General features: G+C 32.7%; 1 protein-coding gene across 1 annotated transcript; it reads left to right on the top strand.

Moving 5' to 3' along the window:
* The first annotated feature begins 8,450 nt into the window (after positions 1 to 8,450).
* LOC108990708 (auxin response factor 19-like) lies at positions 8,451 to 16,801 on the top strand. The gene is made up of 15 exons (XM_018964748.2): positions 8,451 to 9,003; positions 9,384 to 9,499; positions 10,283 to 10,381; positions 10,469 to 10,525; positions 10,765 to 10,920; positions 10,994 to 11,078; positions 11,338 to 11,428; positions 11,992 to 12,156; positions 12,312 to 12,434; positions 12,751 to 12,826; positions 12,923 to 13,061; positions 13,544 to 15,378; positions 15,482 to 15,672; positions 16,103 to 16,271; positions 16,359 to 16,801. Exons 1-14 carry the CDS (start codon positions 8,943 to 8,945, stop codon positions 16,236 to 16,238), a joined length of 3,330 nt encoding a protein of 1,109 aa, XP_018820293.1. The 5' UTR covers positions 8,451 to 8,942; the 3' UTR covers positions 16,239 to 16,271; positions 16,359 to 16,801.
* Positions 16,802 to 17,193: the final 392 nt, after the last annotated feature.

Here is a 17,193-nt window from a genome sequence, read left to right on the forward strand (position 1 = left end):
GAAACCGAGAGCGAGAGGGCTAGAGAGTGAAGGAAACACACGGGTGGAACCTACAAAATTTTGAGAAAGGAAAAATGTTGAGAACCTACAAAATGTTAAGAAATCGCTTAGAGAAAACAGAGGCTTGGTGGGTGCAGAGCTTTTTCTCACAGCGATGTAGCGGATCTAAGTTAGGGAAAAGAGAGGCTTGGTGGGTGCAGATCCTTTTCTCGCACGGCGATGAAACAAACTTTGCGATTTTGGTGGGTTATGAACAGAGGGAAGTGAGGGAGACGAGAAGGAAACTCTTTGAAGGGACGAAGGCTTGGTGGGTGCGGGTCCTATGCTGTTGAACCTGAAATTTGGGTGATTTTGATTACGGACAAAGGGAAGTGAGGGAGACAAAAAATAATGAATCTATGAAGGGACGAACTCTATCTAGGTGGAAAGTGTAAAACCGTGACATGATGACCAAACTAAATTCGCCACTTCACTGTGGTGTTGATAACTTCAAACGGCTTAAGAATATATTTTTCCTATACATTTTGGTTTTTCAAGAAGTAGAGAATATTTTGAGAGTGCAAATGGGCGCATGAAAAAGGCGAAAGGAAAGAAGGCGTGGATTTGGAAAAGTAGCCCACAATTCTTGAATTTCTCAGCTACCAATACTTAAAAAAATAATAATAATAATAATAAAATAAAAAAGAAAAGAGTTGGTATGGCGTGGTGGGGGAAGTCAAATCTTTCATAAAAAAGGAGCAAATCCAACAGGTGACCCTTTTAAATCCACGTGGCAGTTCTTCTATGGCTGTGGTCCTCGCGTGGCGTGTGTCGGGAACTACGACTCCGTTAATCGAGCCGAACACCCGGCTGCCTTTCACCATGCACGCTAACTCCGCGCCCCTCTCCAAAAACTATTTTTTATTTTTTGTTCTTATATAGAAAAATTATTTATTAATAAAACACTTATACAAAAAAAAAAAAAAAACTTATAGATTGATATAATAACTTAATGTGATATAATAATATGATCATTAATGAAGATATCAATGAAATAATTTTTTTTTCTCCACCCCTCAAATTAATAAATAATCACCGACTTGTTATGTTTGTGCTAAATACTTTTAAATTTAATAATTTAAAAACCAAAACATCCTTCAAAATAACATCCTCCCCCCTTTGAATTATCCCATATTTATTGTTATATTTCACACAAATAAGGTTGCGTTTGGACGTTGAATTGAGTTGAGATGATAAAATACTATTTTTAATATTATTATTATTTTAAAATTTATAAAATTTGTAAAAATTGAATTATTTATTATATTTTATGTTAAAATTTGAAAAAATTATAATGATGAGTTGATATGAGTTTATCATCTAAACGGACTCTAAATCTCATAAATTGATGTGATATATTAGATTAGAAGTTTTTTATTAGATTTATGAGATTTATTTTTATAAAATATCTTTAACACTTCTAAAAAAAAAACCTATGTATTCACATAATATGATTATTTTTCTTTATATTCTTATTTATAAATAGAAAATTAAATTGGAGATTTTCATTCTCTTTTTGAGTCTTTTTATTGTATTCAATCTCCAACAACGGAGTTAGATATCTCCACAAAATCTTGCCTAAATTAAAAGGGATATGAAAACTTTAGAAATAGATGTGATAAAAATGCTACCAAAAATTTCTTAATTTATGCATGTTATATTGGCGAGAACTACGTAAAGAGATTTTATAAAAATAAATTCACAATTAACTGATATGATTTTATGTGTTCTACTATATTTATTTTATAATAAAAATAATTTTATAATCTGACGTACCATATTAAATCATGTTAATTTATAAATTTATTTTTATATAATTTATTTATAGTTAAAATATTTATTTATATTGGCAGGGGGAGAAAAATTAACAACTCATATGATATTGTTAGCAACTGGTGGTAGTGGAGTAACAACTTTTATTATGGTACGACCATGGTGCTAAAATTATGACTATAGTGTTAATATTTATTGGTTTGTTTTTTTTTTTGAAGTAATGATGTTCGTAAGAGGGTGATAATGGGGAGGATGAGTGTTGGTGAAAATGGTAGCACAGTGAAAGTACTGGTGCTTGTGGTTTTGGAACTCATAATTACCCAGCAGCCTTATAATCAATCCTATCATTAACACACCACTTGTGTCATTTTATTTATATTTATGAAGAAAAATATGAGTAATTACTAAAGTTTTGTGAGATGAGATAATATGGTTTTAAATAAAAAAAATTTTAAAATTTTAAATAATTTAAATAATATTTTAAAATTTATGAATTATTTATTATATTTTATATAAAAATTTAAAAAAATTATAATAATGATATGAGATAAAATCGTTTCTATATTTAAACGGAACCTAAATGTTATAACTATTCTTTTTTACTAAATATAATTGGAGGAACTATACACCGAAAGTGTTGGTGTTCTTAATTACAACGTGATAAAATTATGAGAAATGATATTTATAGTTTTAGAATTATTAGATAAATTTTTTTTTTTAAATAAATATACGAAATTTATATATTTTAAGACTGTATTTAATATTATGTTATTATTATTTTTTGTATAATTTAAATAAAATTTTGAAGAAAAATGAAGGAAAAAAGAAATGATGCCAAGTGCCAACTTTTAAGAATATTGGGATCAAATAAAAATAATGGGAAAAATTAAGTTGGAGAACAACTCAAAGTTCAAATAGAATTCTAATCCCTATACGACGCATTCACTTTTTGATTGCTTTGATTGAAAACGACAAACACTACGTTCTTTTCAAACGCTACCAAATTCTCCATGCAATAAAACGGGACCCACCAACTTCCTCATCAACCCAATACTACTATTTCAAGATCCTTATTTTCCCAATAATTATTACTTATTAATCCAAACCAAATTCATAGCTATAACTACGTTATTATCATCATTAAACATTTATTGCTATAATAAATAATTGAGTTTAATTTAGATTTCCTTTTCAATTTCAAATGGATTGGTTCATTAATTGTGTCTTACATCTTTAATTATGTAATACTTAACACTAATTCCATGGATCAAGCTTCAATTGAATTTAAGCCTATTCCAATAATTTCATAGACATGACATGTCTACATTCTTAAGTTGACATATTATAAAAAGTAAACTTATAAATACTTAAAATTATTGAGATGTTTAATATTACAAGATAAACATGTGAAATGGGATGAGTGGACCCGACACGTAGAATATTTAATTAAATGAAATAAAATGTAAAGTTAGAGTTCGAATACAGCACATTTACTTTGATACAATATGAAATAATATTTTTCATAAAAGTTTAAACTGATCAAAAATATATATTCAATTATTTATATTAATATTCTTAATGGGGCATCTCCTTATATTTTTTATTTAAGGAGAATTAGGTCATACGTCATTAGGTCATCAGGCTCTTGACTCTTGTCATTTTATTTAAATACATATATTTACATATTAATATATATATTTAAATAGAAATACAAAAATAATAAATTATATATTAATATATGATATAGGTGATGATAAATATAATTTTTTTTAAAGTATATTTTGTTTTCTTTTATCTTGTCGAAAAGTATTATCGTAATCTAAAGTCAAAAACAAATCCAATCTCTTTCAATTCCCCAATCTGCTTCAATAACTAGACGGCCATTGGTGGATCCCATTGAGCACAAAGTTGATGAAGGTCAAAGCATTGGCCCCACCACGCACCAATCCAGGAAACAGGGTTCATGGGACCCACACCTCTCTTGCATTGTTAGAGAGAGGATAATTATTTTTTAAGAATAATTGTATTGAAAATTTCAGTAAATATATACCATAATACTTTTTTAATTTTGACATTTGAGTACGGTTATTCGTTACATAATTTTATTTAAAAAATAAATTTTAAATCTTATAAATTAAAATTTATCATTTAAATAATATAAATGATATATTTTATATACTAACTCAAGAATAAAATATCTCTTTAACATTTGTGGCCTCCGATTTTGTATAACTTAGTTTGAATATTAAAATCATCTAAACTCATCTTATTTTATTATTATAATTTTTATAAATTTTTATATAAAATACAATAAATAATTCAGTTTTTTTCAAATTTTAAAATAATAATAACATTAAAAAAAATATTCTCATAATATTTTATTCAATTTTTAATTTTTTATCTAAAATCATCTCATCTCATCTCATTATTCAAATCTTACCTAAGTGAAAGTGCACGTCATAGACTTTAGACAATGTTTTAGCATTGTATTGCCCCTTAAACAAGGATATATATACATTTATTTATTTATTTATTTTCTATTATTATTTTCTATTTATCTTTCATGATATAAACTCTGTAAATATATAGTCATCCAATTTGTTGGGGTTACAATAATAGTCATGCGTACTAAACCTAATGCATCTTACTTAAGTGAATACCTGATGTTAAGATGAGACCCACATTTACTAGGATTAGATAGCACGATGAATATCAGATACTCAACGTTTTATCTTGATTTTGAATATCAATTTAAGCCAAGAATATGCGTTGGTTCTTATTGTATACTATCAATTCATTTTGGTTTTATTTTTTTTAATTGTTTAGAGATATTTTATAGATAATTTCAAAGTAAACTTCTTAAATTCCAAGTGTTGTGGCAAGTCCTTGGATCTTATTGTTGAGTTTTGAGTTTTGCTACTCATCATCTTCGCATATCGCATATTATATTTCTTTTTATTTATTTTATTCATGATAAATTAACTGAGTTATTATACTCATTATCCTTACACTACATATTTATTGAAGAAAATAAAATATTGTAGTGTGTGATGTTGAAATAATAAGTACAATTTTTTCTTATTGTTGTAGGTATCTTTAATCTCTTTTCTTGTAGATACCAAGAGTTACTACTCTACTCGAGCATGATCTTGAGAGGAATATAGATGACGGGAGTAATAGACGCTCATTCATGATAGGTTTAAGTTACAACCCAATCTTAATTATATCGAGAATAAAATGATACTCATTCGATATACATGAATAATAAAAATGAATCTGATTCTCTTAATTTCACGTTCATGAAAATTTAGATTAATGACTTTTATCCATCAAATCATATAGAATTAATATTCTTACCGCTAAACTAATATACTTCATGACGTAGTCGTTAAAGATTTAAAAAAGTTAAATTATAATTCAATAAATGAATGAATAAGAGCCAAACAAATAATTTGTTTCGTTAGTTAGTTTCGGATTTGCAATCTCAATCGAGAAGTTCTACAGTTACAAATAAATTTCATAAAAATAAATTTATAAACTAATTTAACTTGTAGTATATTATATTTACTTTACGATAAAAATAATTTTACAATTTATTATAGTACATCAATCCACATCAATTTATATCTTTATTTTATAAAAAAAAAATTTGTGATTAAAGTATTTCTCATTCCAATATAAATTATTATCATAAACCAGATAAAAAAATAAAAAATAAAAAGCTATAAATAACGGTGAAAGTTACTAGTAGGAGTGAATAGAATCATCGAACAGGGAAGAAACAGAAAAGGGCATAAATGAATATCACTTTTGAAAAGGTGAAAGTTATTAGAAAACTGACAAAACACAAGTGCATATCCCACATTTGACAAATTTTATTGGGGGGACACTTTGCAAAAACATCACAAAAACTTAAAAAAAGAAATACTAAAATTACAAACAGTGCTGTCTAAATCAGCATTATGCACGTGGATCCAAGCCCCCCGACATGGTCTGCCACGTCATGAAAGCATTTACTGTCCCCATTAATTATTATTATCGATCATAATAAAGTGTATTTATGAATTAAAGTTGCTTAATTTAATCATTATTGTTAGTTTTTTTAAATTTAATTCCGTACAATTTGCATGTGAGGCCACTTGGATTCTCATAATTCTGCATGATTAGTCTCTCTACTCGGTAAGAAATATTGGTTTTTTTTTTTTTTTTTTTTTTAAATTTTTAAGATTTGAGTGTCATTTAGATAATGAAATAAATCAATATTTAATTTAAAAATTAAATAAAATATTATTATTATTTAAATATTTAAAAAAATTAAATTATTTATTATATTTTATATAAAAATTTAGATAAATTGTAACGATGATATAAGATAAAATGAAATATTTTCACTATCTAAACGGAGTTTAGAGTGTTTATTTTTATTTTATTTTATTTCAATGACATGAAGTAGAAGAGGATTAGATGCTTAATTTGAGTTTTAATTTTTGAACAACATTAAATACTTAATATTATTTCTTAACATAATAAATTATTCTTTTTCCCTCATTTAAGAGCAACGCGGTGAAGAATTATTTAAATCCAATACAAAATATTAAAATGGGATCAAATAATTGCAATAATCAAGCATAGGTTGTAATTTGGGTAGCATTTAGGTCAAACTCCATTTTATTGTTAACCAAGTCTTGATTTTGATTTCATAATAATGGTGGTGCATGTATATTACTCTTGCATTAAATCCAACTCAACAATAAAAAATAAAAGAAAATCAAAGACCTCTAGTTGAAGCAGCCTTTTTACAACTACAAGCATTATTGATTTGATATTTAGATTCCTTTTGTTATATCTTTTTTTTTTTCTCTGGCACAATAACTTCAAAAGGAACAGCTGTAATGGATTTTTCTTTTGATTGGATAGCATGGAATTTATTATTTTTGAATTAGATGAAAATTTTATGAATAGTAATAAGATGAGATGAGAATTTTATGAATAATAGTAAGATAATTTGTAAATAGTAGCGAGATAATTTGAGTTGAATATTTTTTAGATTTTAAGAAAAAAAAATTGAATAAAAAATATTATAAAATTAAAATATTGTTAGAATCTAGTTGTATAATATTTAGATATTTAGATTCCTTGTGTTATATCTTTTTTTTCTTTGGCTCAATAACTTCCAAAGGAACAGCTGTAATGGATTTTTTTTTTTATTGGATAGCATGGAATTTATTATTTTTGAGATGAGATTAGAATTTTGTGAATAGTATTAAGATAATATGAGAATTTTATGAATAATAATCAAATAATTTGTAAATAGTAGTGAGATAGTTTGAGTTGAATACTTTTTAATTTTTGGAAAAAGAGAGGAAAAAAGTTGAATAAAAAATACTGTAAAATTAAAATATTGTTAGAGTATAGTTTTATAATATTATTTTTATCTGAATATTCGAAAAAATTAATTTTTTTTTCTATTTTTTTGCTTAAAAGTTTAATAAATTTATAATGATTAGTATGAAAAAGTTGTATTGATTAATTTGAAATTTTGTATTTAAATTATATTTGAGAATGAGATAAATGAGATGATATGAGAATTTTGAGATAACATCTATTTTCAAACAAGCTTTCATGATATAATCATTAATCGAAAATTAGTTCTCCTTTGGCTTTAGGAAATGAAGTCAAAGCAACATTGTTTTGGGAAAATGTTTTCAAAAGCAGGACTAGTTTATTTGAAAATGATAATGCAAGATGTAGGTACAGATTTAGAGTGTGTAAGCTTCGAACACTTATTTAAGAAAAAATAGATCCTACTATTAAATTTTTTTTTTCATGCGGATATCAAAATTGTCCAATTTTTTCAAAAAGAATACACGAAATTTATACATCTTAAAACTGTATTAATTATCTTCCATTTAAAAAATCTATAGTTTAAGTTGTCAATTTGCTCTCTCAACAATAATTAGACTCTAGCTAAATTGTGTTGTTGTAATTATTTTTATTTAAGACACCACACATGTATGACATAATATAATGCATTGCATTTCTTGTGATGCACATTATAACAACAATGCTGAATAATAAATGTGTGTAAATGTGCAATGATTCTTTCAAAATAAATTTACCATTTGCACATAATGGAGTGTGATGGGGATGGTCAGAAAAATGGGTCAACAATTATAAATCATTGGGTTTAGCTGCTTATGAAAGAAACAGGAGGGACATTTTAAAAATGAAAATTAATTAATTATTGAAAAAGTATGAAAGAAATTCTACGTATCAGTTACTATTCATTCTTAAAGTTAATACTTATAATCTTTTTTCTCATAAGATATGAAGATGATTTTTATAGAATGTATTGTAAAATATGAGATAGTAAATAATGATTGATTAGAATAATTTTTCAAAACTTATATAAAAAAAAAACAATAGCCTTTAATTGAGCCTTTTATTTGGATTGAGACACTTTTTTTTTTCAGAGAATATTATTTTTTATTAGAGAAGACATAAAATTTATGATAAAAACCCAAGAAAACAAATCTGAAAAAGAAAAGAAAAAGGATAAAAAAAAAATTTGCGGTGGAATTTATTGAAAAAAAAGTGTTAGAATTTGCATTACAAAGGTCATAGAGAGACATAAAGAGAGAGAAAGGACAGAAAAAGCACTAATCCTGGGAGAGGAGAGAGATAGAGGGGAGAAGAAGAAGAATAGAGAGGGGAGATGTCTGGGTGTTGTAGGGGAAGATAGGGGGCAGAGCTTCAGCATTTGGTCTGGTCTTTGAGGAACTCAGCAAACAAATCCTAACCCTTTTTTCCTTCCTCGTTCCCTCCCTTGTCGGCCGGTCGGTCTACTCCCACTTTCCGGCGAGGTGGCCGGAATCTTTTCCTTTCCTTTACTTTTTGTTCGTTTTTTTTGGTCCCCGGATATTCTCAGAAAGTCGCTTTCTGGTCCTTCCCTGAGCTGATCTGAGCTCGTCAGCTGGGAAAGTCAAAAGTTTGCTCTACTACTACTACTAAGCTTTGGATTTTGTTGCTTTTCTGAACTTAACCGAGCTTGGATTCACCAGACAGAAATGGACCGTTGAAATTACCTGGCCAATAGTTTTTTCATTTTGTAATATTCGCCGGAGAACACAATGAAGACGCCGGCGAATGCCGGAGCCGGCTCCGTCACGGCAGCGTCCACTCCCTGCGAAGGTTAAGGCTCTTTGTCTCTGTTTATATCTATATGTCCACTCTTCTCTGTTTGTCTCTCTCTACGAGTGATAGAGCATTGGACGAATCGGTGGATCAGAAAATATGGATTTTGCGCTTATTTTTTTCCCTTTTGTCTTTATCTTCTTCTTCGGTTATGTACGCGCATGTTTAGTACGGACTTTGTAATTTGCCAATGTCTCCGAGAAAATCGAACTTTGTAATTTAAAAAGAGAATCTCCTATTACTGCTTCTACTCTATTTGCAAAATTCCAAATTTTCCATTTCTGTTTCTGGAGAAACAAACGTGCTTTATGGGTAGATAAGAATTAATGATATGATGGAGTATTCTCTGAAGAATAAGAGGGTGAAACGTGGTGCAGGAGGAGACAAGAAGACCATAAACCCGGAGCTATGGCAAGCGTGCGCCGGGCCGCTGGTGAACCTGCCGCCGGCTGGGACCCACGTGGTCTACTTCCCTCAAGGTCACAGTGAACAGGTCGGTAGTATCAGATATTGTGCGCCGTGTTGGTGCGTCTCTGCTTAACCTTCACTTCTACTCCTTTGTTTCTGCTTGTCTGAATTGTATTAGTCTCTATCTCTAATTATACTGTCTGATTTTCTTTTTCTTTTTGTTTATTTCTTGTTTCTTTTCATTTCTTATTTTGTATCTATTGCTTATCTATAGATATGTGCGGAGATTTATGTCTGCTCGTATTTTTACAAAATAAAGTGGTTTGGTGAAATTAATGAATAAAGCGGGTTGGTGAAATCAATGAAGAAAGTCTATGTGAAAGGGAAAAAAGATAAGTCCTTTCGGATTTTGCTAAAGTGGGAGTTTGGTAGGTAAATATCGTTTTACCTTATAGGGTGAGATGATGCATTTTTTTTTCTTGTAATTATGCAAGCCTTTCATTTTAAGTACCAAGATTGTGTTAGTGTGGTGCAGTTATGAGCTTACTTTATACATCCATTTTATTTCGCGTGAACTATATGTATTTTATTCTTTTATTACTGTCAAAATAATTATATCATTATTATTGCTACTTATGCACTCCAGTAGTTTGTTTCATCATAGTTTGTAAAATTCTTACCCTAGTGTATTTTAGCCATTGAACTAAGTAAAAAAAAACATGGAATATAGGTATTTCATTGGCTTGAAATTTTTGTTGAACTACAGGCATGCAGTTTCTTTTATGATTGTACGATGAAAAGAACTGTGTACTTTATGTTATATTCTCCTTTCAGAGTCCTGACTTGAAAGTGACAATCCTGGTTTCAGGTTGCAGCTTCTATGAAGAAGGATGTGGATGCACAGATCCCAAACTACCCTAATTTACCTTCAAAGCTACTATGCCTCCTTCACAATGTCACCTTGCATGTATGGCTGACATTCGCTGGCTTTTTCCTTCCAAACATATTGATTTCATTACTAAGCTTGTCCATTTTTTTGTGCTTGAATTCTTAGGCGGATCCAGAAACAGATGAAGTATATGCTCAGATGACACTCCAGCCTTATCATTCTGTAAGGACTTGACACCATTTTTTTATAAGTTGGACTCGACACCAAAATGACTAGCATCTTTATTCTGTCCCAAAACTGTTGATGTTGTTAAGTCACATGGTAACTTATGCTTTGTGAATTTGGTTATTCCTAAGCTACAGAAAAACTATACATTACTCAATCTTTAGGGACTTCTGAATTTGAACTTAGCTTGTCCCAAATTAGCAACCCATTTTGAATCTATCAAGCTTCATATGCAGTTTGACAAGGATGCGTTATTGAGATCAGATCTCGCACTCAAGACAAATAAGCCCCAACCAGAGTTTTTCTGTAAAACATTGACAGCAAGTGATACAAGTACCCATGGAGGTTTCTCGGTGCCACGCCGTGCTGCAGAGAAAATTTTTCCTCCTCTTGTAAGCAATATGCTTGATTCCAACGGTTTTGTGGGTTTATTCAAATTTTCATCTTGCTCTTGCTTCTGTATAGGATTTCAATATGCAACCACCTGCTCAAGAACTAGTGGCCCGGGATTTGCATGATAATTTATGGACTTTCCGCCATATCTACCGTGGTATGTTCTTTTCCATCTGAACAATTTTACAGTTGAACCAAAACTTGGGATTTGAAAGCTTAAAACTCCCAAGATCAAAATTTCAAATTTTTCTCTGAAGTAACTTTCTTTCTAATCAATTCACAAATCCCGACTTTGAATTCCACTTTAGAATTCATTTCCCAAGCATAGCAACATATAATCTTTACCTGTAATTATCATGTTTTCTATTGTTCCTTTATAAACATATCTGGCCAACTCCTGCTTTCCCTTGTACCAGGACAACCAAAACGTCACTTGCTTACAACTGGATGGAGCCTATTTGTTAGCGGAAAGAGGCTTTTGGCTGGTGACTCTGTTTTATTCATTAGGTAATTTTCACGAATTGGGACTTTCCAGACTTTTTTTTTTGGAGTTGCTGATAACATAATGTATTTTATATAAGTCTCTAAGTATACTTCTTAATACATCACTTATATGCATGTGTTAGATTTCAATTTCATCCACAAACTTTTATGTGCACATTTGAATAAAGCGGACATGGCTTTTTAAGTTATATCTTCTTGCTAATTCAGGGTGTTGGGGTCCTTAATGTTTTTTACTTACTGGACTTTTTTAAATATTGGATTCACATGTATCTGAGTGTTTTGTTTTTTGTGAGATTAGTTTCATTTAAGCATTAGAAGGATGTGTGTGCATAAAATGTCTTTTTGTTTTATACCTGCAATTACTTTTTGTAGGGTAACTCTAAGTGATAGTGAGGGTATCATTTTGACTTTTTAGAAACCTTCTACACTAAATTGAAAATTACGATTGTTTTTAGGAGTTTGAAATTTTACATGTGGTTCAGGGTCCAAAATCTAGTCTGATCCAAACTTTTCAAATAAACAAATACCCCTGTATTAACTGTATGGTATTTAATGCTTGTAAGCAGGGACGAAAAGCAGCAGCTTCTTTTGGGCATTAGACGGGCTAACAGGCAACCCACCAATCTATCATCGTCAGTATTGTCAAGTGATAGTATGCATATAGGGATTCTAGCAGCAGCAGCCCATGCGGCGGCGAATAATAGCCCATTCACCGTGTTTTATAATCCGAGGTCAATTTCTTTCATTTTCCTATTTCTAATATTTTCAGTGATACGTGTTCCTTACATTTTTTATTAGATTTTGAGTGCATAAGCTTAGTTGTAGGTCAAATGAATTAATTTCTCCATACCTAGGAATCAAACGGAAATATCCTTTGTATATGCAGGGCAAGTCCATCAGAGTTTGTCATCCCTTTAGCCAAGTACTACAAGGCTGTATATAGCAACCAAATATCACCTGGCATGCGCTTTCGAATGATGTTTGAAACAGAAGAGTCAGGAACAAGAAGGTAGTTGTATTTGAATTGTTATTCTTGCTCAGAATGTTGATAATATCATAATAGTATTGCATCAATGCTTGTGAAAATTGTGCTCAAAGTTCATATTGTGGAATGCTGATGGAGGCTTGACGGAAGAAGACAAGATTGGCTTCTTTTTAATTGGTTCTTTATTTATATTTAACTCTAACCACGATTATTGAATAGCTGATCTAGTTTATTGAGAAATGAGAAGGGCAATGGCATTCTTAGATCTGAAGAAGTTTGTTTGGGATAATTGAACTTTTCAAAGGTTTTGGTCTTTAAGAAAAAAGTGTTTCTTCTGCAGGTATATGGGTACAGTCACAGGTATTAGTGATCTTGACCCTCTTAGATGGAAGAACTCACAGTGGCGTAATTTGCAGGTGGAAATTCTGGGATGTCTTTGCTATTTCAGTAGGCATATCCTCACTATCGATAGTGCAGATTACCATGTTAATCACTCGCATATTCTTTAACAGGTTGGTTGGGATGAGTCAACAGCTGGGGAAAGACGTAACCGGGTCTCAATCTGGGAAATTGAACCGGTAACTGCTCCATTTTTTATCTGCCCCCCTCCATACTTCAGATCAAAGCGTCCAAGGCAGCCAGGAATGCCAGGTACAAAATGTTCTGTGGCAACCTTAAATCTTGTCAGCAGCAATTGTTTAAATTTTAATCTCTATTATTTTTCTATGTCATTTTGTTCATAAATCCAGAAAATGATTATTGCTTGTATGGCACCTAGGTCATTTGTTGCTGAGGATATTTGCATTAGTGCAATTAATTTTCCTCTAGTAGTTGAAGGTGTCATCTGACTCAATTATCCAATAAAACATGAATATCTCATGGGATAGATTTTCTTTTTGTTCTGTCTTGGTCAGTGTTTGTTGGCCTTCAAAGGTAGCTTTTGAGTTGCCTTTTGAAAGTTGATCGTGTGAAATGCCTTATGCTGATGATTGAAATCTCAAAGAGGCTTCTCGTTCTTTCTGTGACTTGGTTGTACACCATTTTTTAATTACTCTTGCCAAGGCAGAAAGTAAAAAGACGGCTATATTCAATTTTGGTGAGAGGACATTTGACTTACCTTAGTATTATTGCAGATGATGAATCCTCTGAGTTTGATGCCTTATTCAGAAGGACAATGCCTTGGCTGGGTGATGATATCTGCATGAAGGATCCGCAGGCTCCTTCTGGCCTAAGTTTAGTCCAGTGGATGAATATGCAACAAAACCCTTGCCTGTCTAACTCGATACAGCCAAATTACATTCATTCCATGCCTGGACCAGTTCTGCAAAGTCTTAATGGAGCAGCAGATCTTTCCCGTCAGTTAGGCTTGTCAGCACCACAAATACCTCAGTCAAACAACATGCAGTTCACTTCCCCGAGGTTACCTCAGCAAGCACAACAGTTTGATCAACTCCCAAAGCTACCATCAACATTGAACCCATTAGGATCCATCATTCAACCACAGCAACAGCTGGGTGATATTGCTCAACAATCTAGGCAAAATATGGTTAATCAAACTCTTCCATCAAGTCAAGTTCAGACCCAAATTCTGCAGCCTCAGTCTCTTGTTCAAACTAACAATATCCTTCAGCAACAGCCATTGACTCAAAACCATCAGTCTCATAGAAATATTTCTCAGAACCCACAGCAACAGCACCAACCACAGAGTATGGGTCAGAACCAACAGCAAAACCTTATTCAACCTCATCTGCCTGACCAGGTAAACCAACAATTACAGATGTCTGATAGTCAGATTCAGATTCAACTTTTACAGAAACTTCAGCAACAGCAGCAATCGATTCTAGCACAACAGTCGACCCTGCAACAGCCGGCTCAACTAACACAACTCCAAGATCCTCAGAGGCAGCAGTTAGATATGTCCCAGAGCTTCTCTAGGTCTATGACACCTACCCAAATACTGGAGCTCCCTCAAGCAACCTCAACCTCGCTTCCTCAGTCTAACACTATCCGACATCAGATGATAAAGAATAACAGCCACACAAATATTCGTCTCTCTCAGCCGCCCCAGCAGCCAAAGCTTCAACACCAGCAATCTGGCATTCTGCCTGAAATATCGGGGCATGTGGGCCTTCCCTCATCTTCCAATCAGCTATCTGTGGTTGCTAGCAGTTTAGTGACAGCAGCTGCTGTAGCAGGGCAGTCTGCAATTACTGATGATGTTCCATCTTGTTCAACTTCACCTTCCACGAACAACTGCTCTAATGTGGTTCAACCAGTGATGAATGGCAGGCTCCAACGAAGTACAACAATGGGGGAGGACATGGCTCAGTCTGCTGCCACAATTATTAGTCAAAGTGCATTGGAAACTGTGTCATCTAATGCTAGCTCTGTTAAAGATTTGCAGCAGAAACCAAATGTAAAGCCTTCATTGAGTGTCTCTAAGAATCACAATCAAGGATTTTTCACTTCACAAACATACCTCAATGGTGCAGCTGGCCAGACAGATTACTTGGACACATCATCTTCGACGACTTCAGTTTGCCTTTCACAGAATGATGTCCATTTGCACCAGAATAACAACTCGATATCTTTCAATCCACAATCATTGTTGTTCAGAGACACCAGTCAGCATGGGGAAATTCAGGCAGATCCCAGGAGTAATGCTCCTTATGAGCCTATTGATGGCCAATTGGGCATACCCTTGAATCCTGATCCTTTATTATCTAAAGGCATGGATGGGTTTGGAAAGGATTTCCATAATGATGTCACTTCAGGAGGCATGCTTGTGAACTATGAAAACTCTAAAGATGCTCAGCAGGACCTTTCATCCTCGATGGTTTCTCAGTCTTTTGGAGTTCCAGAAATGACATTCAACTCAATTGATTCCACAATAAATGATAGCAGCTTCATGAACAGAGGTCCTTGGGCCCCGCCACCGCAGTTCCAGCGAATGCGGACATATACCAAGGTTTGGTGCTTTAAATAAAACCTTTCAGCATCTGGCACTAATTCTATATGTGTGATTTTTCATACTTACCTTGGATTTTGACTTGGTAAATCCTATTTTGAAGGTGTACAAACGTGGAGCTGTGGGGAGGTCCATTGATATCACCCGTTATGTAGATTATGGTGCGCTTAAACTGGGTCTTGCTCGAATGTTTGGCATAGAGGGACAGCTGGAGGATAGACAGCGAATTGGCTGGAAATTTGTCTATGTAGATCATGAGAATGATGTTCTCTTATTGGGAGATGACCCTTGGGAGTATGTTCTTCAGTCCTTATCTGGTTGCAGATCACAGTTTTTATGTGCATATGCACCACCACACACATTTGTAGGCTTTCCTGCTGGAAAGAAAGTGGCTAGGCCTTTGGTTCAAAATTGGTCTTATAATGCCGTATAGGCCACATATCGGGTGCATATTTTACATTTGAAATCTACCTGAGAGGAGTGGGAAGCAAAGTTTTCTGGCTCGTATAATGCTTTCTTACAAAGTGTGTTAAGGTTCATTGATCTAAGGAATGCGTTTTCCATGGAAAACCACTTGTGATGTGGAACATCCACCACCAGAAGAATTGGAGCGTTGTTAAAATTGGTCACACATTGTTGGATAACATTTACCAGACTTGTGAAACCATAAAATTTGTCAGCATAGTAGCCTGTCTCTTACCTTTTCTGTTTCTGGGTATTTCAGGGAATTTGTTAACTGTGTTCGCTGCATCAAAATCCTGTCCCCTCAAGAAGTCCAGCAAATGAGCTTGGATGGAGATTTTGGAAGCGGCATTCCTCCGAATCAAGCCTGCAGCAGCTCTGATGGTGGAATTGCTTAATTTAGTCTTAATTGCTAACGATTCGTCTTCCGGGTTGGGAACTTAATACTCTTTCTAGTAACACGTTCATGGGTTTCCATATGGCATGTATTAATTGTATGCAACAACTGGATTTTCCAGGTGCAGGCCCACCGAGAAGTGATCCTTGGGTAATTGGAGTGGATATTTCCTTGTATCTTGGCACTGTTACTGGAAGTGCGATGCAGAGGGTGAGAAATGGAGAGAGAAGCTTTTCTCACGGTATGAATAATATTCCATGAATGTGTATTTCCAGACTTGTGAACAATCCAGTTTGGAATGTGCCTTAGATCTTCCATATGTGCTGTCTTGAGATCAATTCTACATTGTTTTGCCCATTCAATTTAGTGTTTGTAGTTCTCCCACTTCAGGTGCCATGTAGAAAGCAAAAAGGATGTAATTGTAAGACCTAGTTCGAGTGTATAGTTCTTCAATCCGTCAATGATGTTGCTTAATACATGAATTTCAGTAGCTACTAGGAGGTGTTATGGTTGAGAGAATAGATTTGCTTGGTATAACTTATAAAAAAAAATAGATTTGCTTGGTATAAAATTCCCAGTTGTGAAATATATGTACTTGTGCAGTTTTTGTGCACATGCCAAACCACAACTATCTACTGGATGAATGATGAACTTGAAATATTAAAACATTGGTTTGGAAAAGTCTAGACAGAAGTTTGGATATGGTGGTTATCAACTTAACCAAACCCGAAAGGTAAGGTACTCCGGCCACTTGGCCGGCTCGGATACCTTTCTTGAGATCAAGAGATGATGAAAAGATGATATGTTAAGACGACTGTATTTACTATCCTATTATATTATTTATTTTTCTACTGTAAGCCCAATGTAAGGTAGGAGATGAGTTTGAAATCTCAAGTCTTTTTTCAAAGGAAAATGATACAATTATAATTTATTTTACAATTTTTATACTACTATAT

This window comes from Juglans regia, chromosome 6 (genome assembly GCF_001411555.2).
Source record: "Juglans regia cultivar Chandler chromosome 6, Walnut 2.0, whole genome shotgun sequence".
Lineage (NCBI taxonomy): Eukaryota > Viridiplantae > Streptophyta > Magnoliopsida > Fagales > Juglandaceae > Juglans > Juglans regia.

Bases quoted from the DNA above. Each gene is read 5' to 3' on its own strand.
- LOC108990708 (XM_018964748.2), top strand. From the start codon at position 8,943: ATGAAGACGCCGGCGAATGCCGGAGCCGGCTCCGTCACGGCAGCGTCC. The intron at 9,004-9,383 runs GTTAAGGCTCTT...AACGTGGTGCAG, and splicing joins AGCGTCCACTCCCTGCGAAG to GAGGAGACAAGAAGACCATA. The intron at 10,382-10,468 runs GTATGGCTGACA...TTGAATTCTTAG, and splicing joins TTCACAATGTCACCTTGCAT to GCGGATCCAGAAACAGATGA.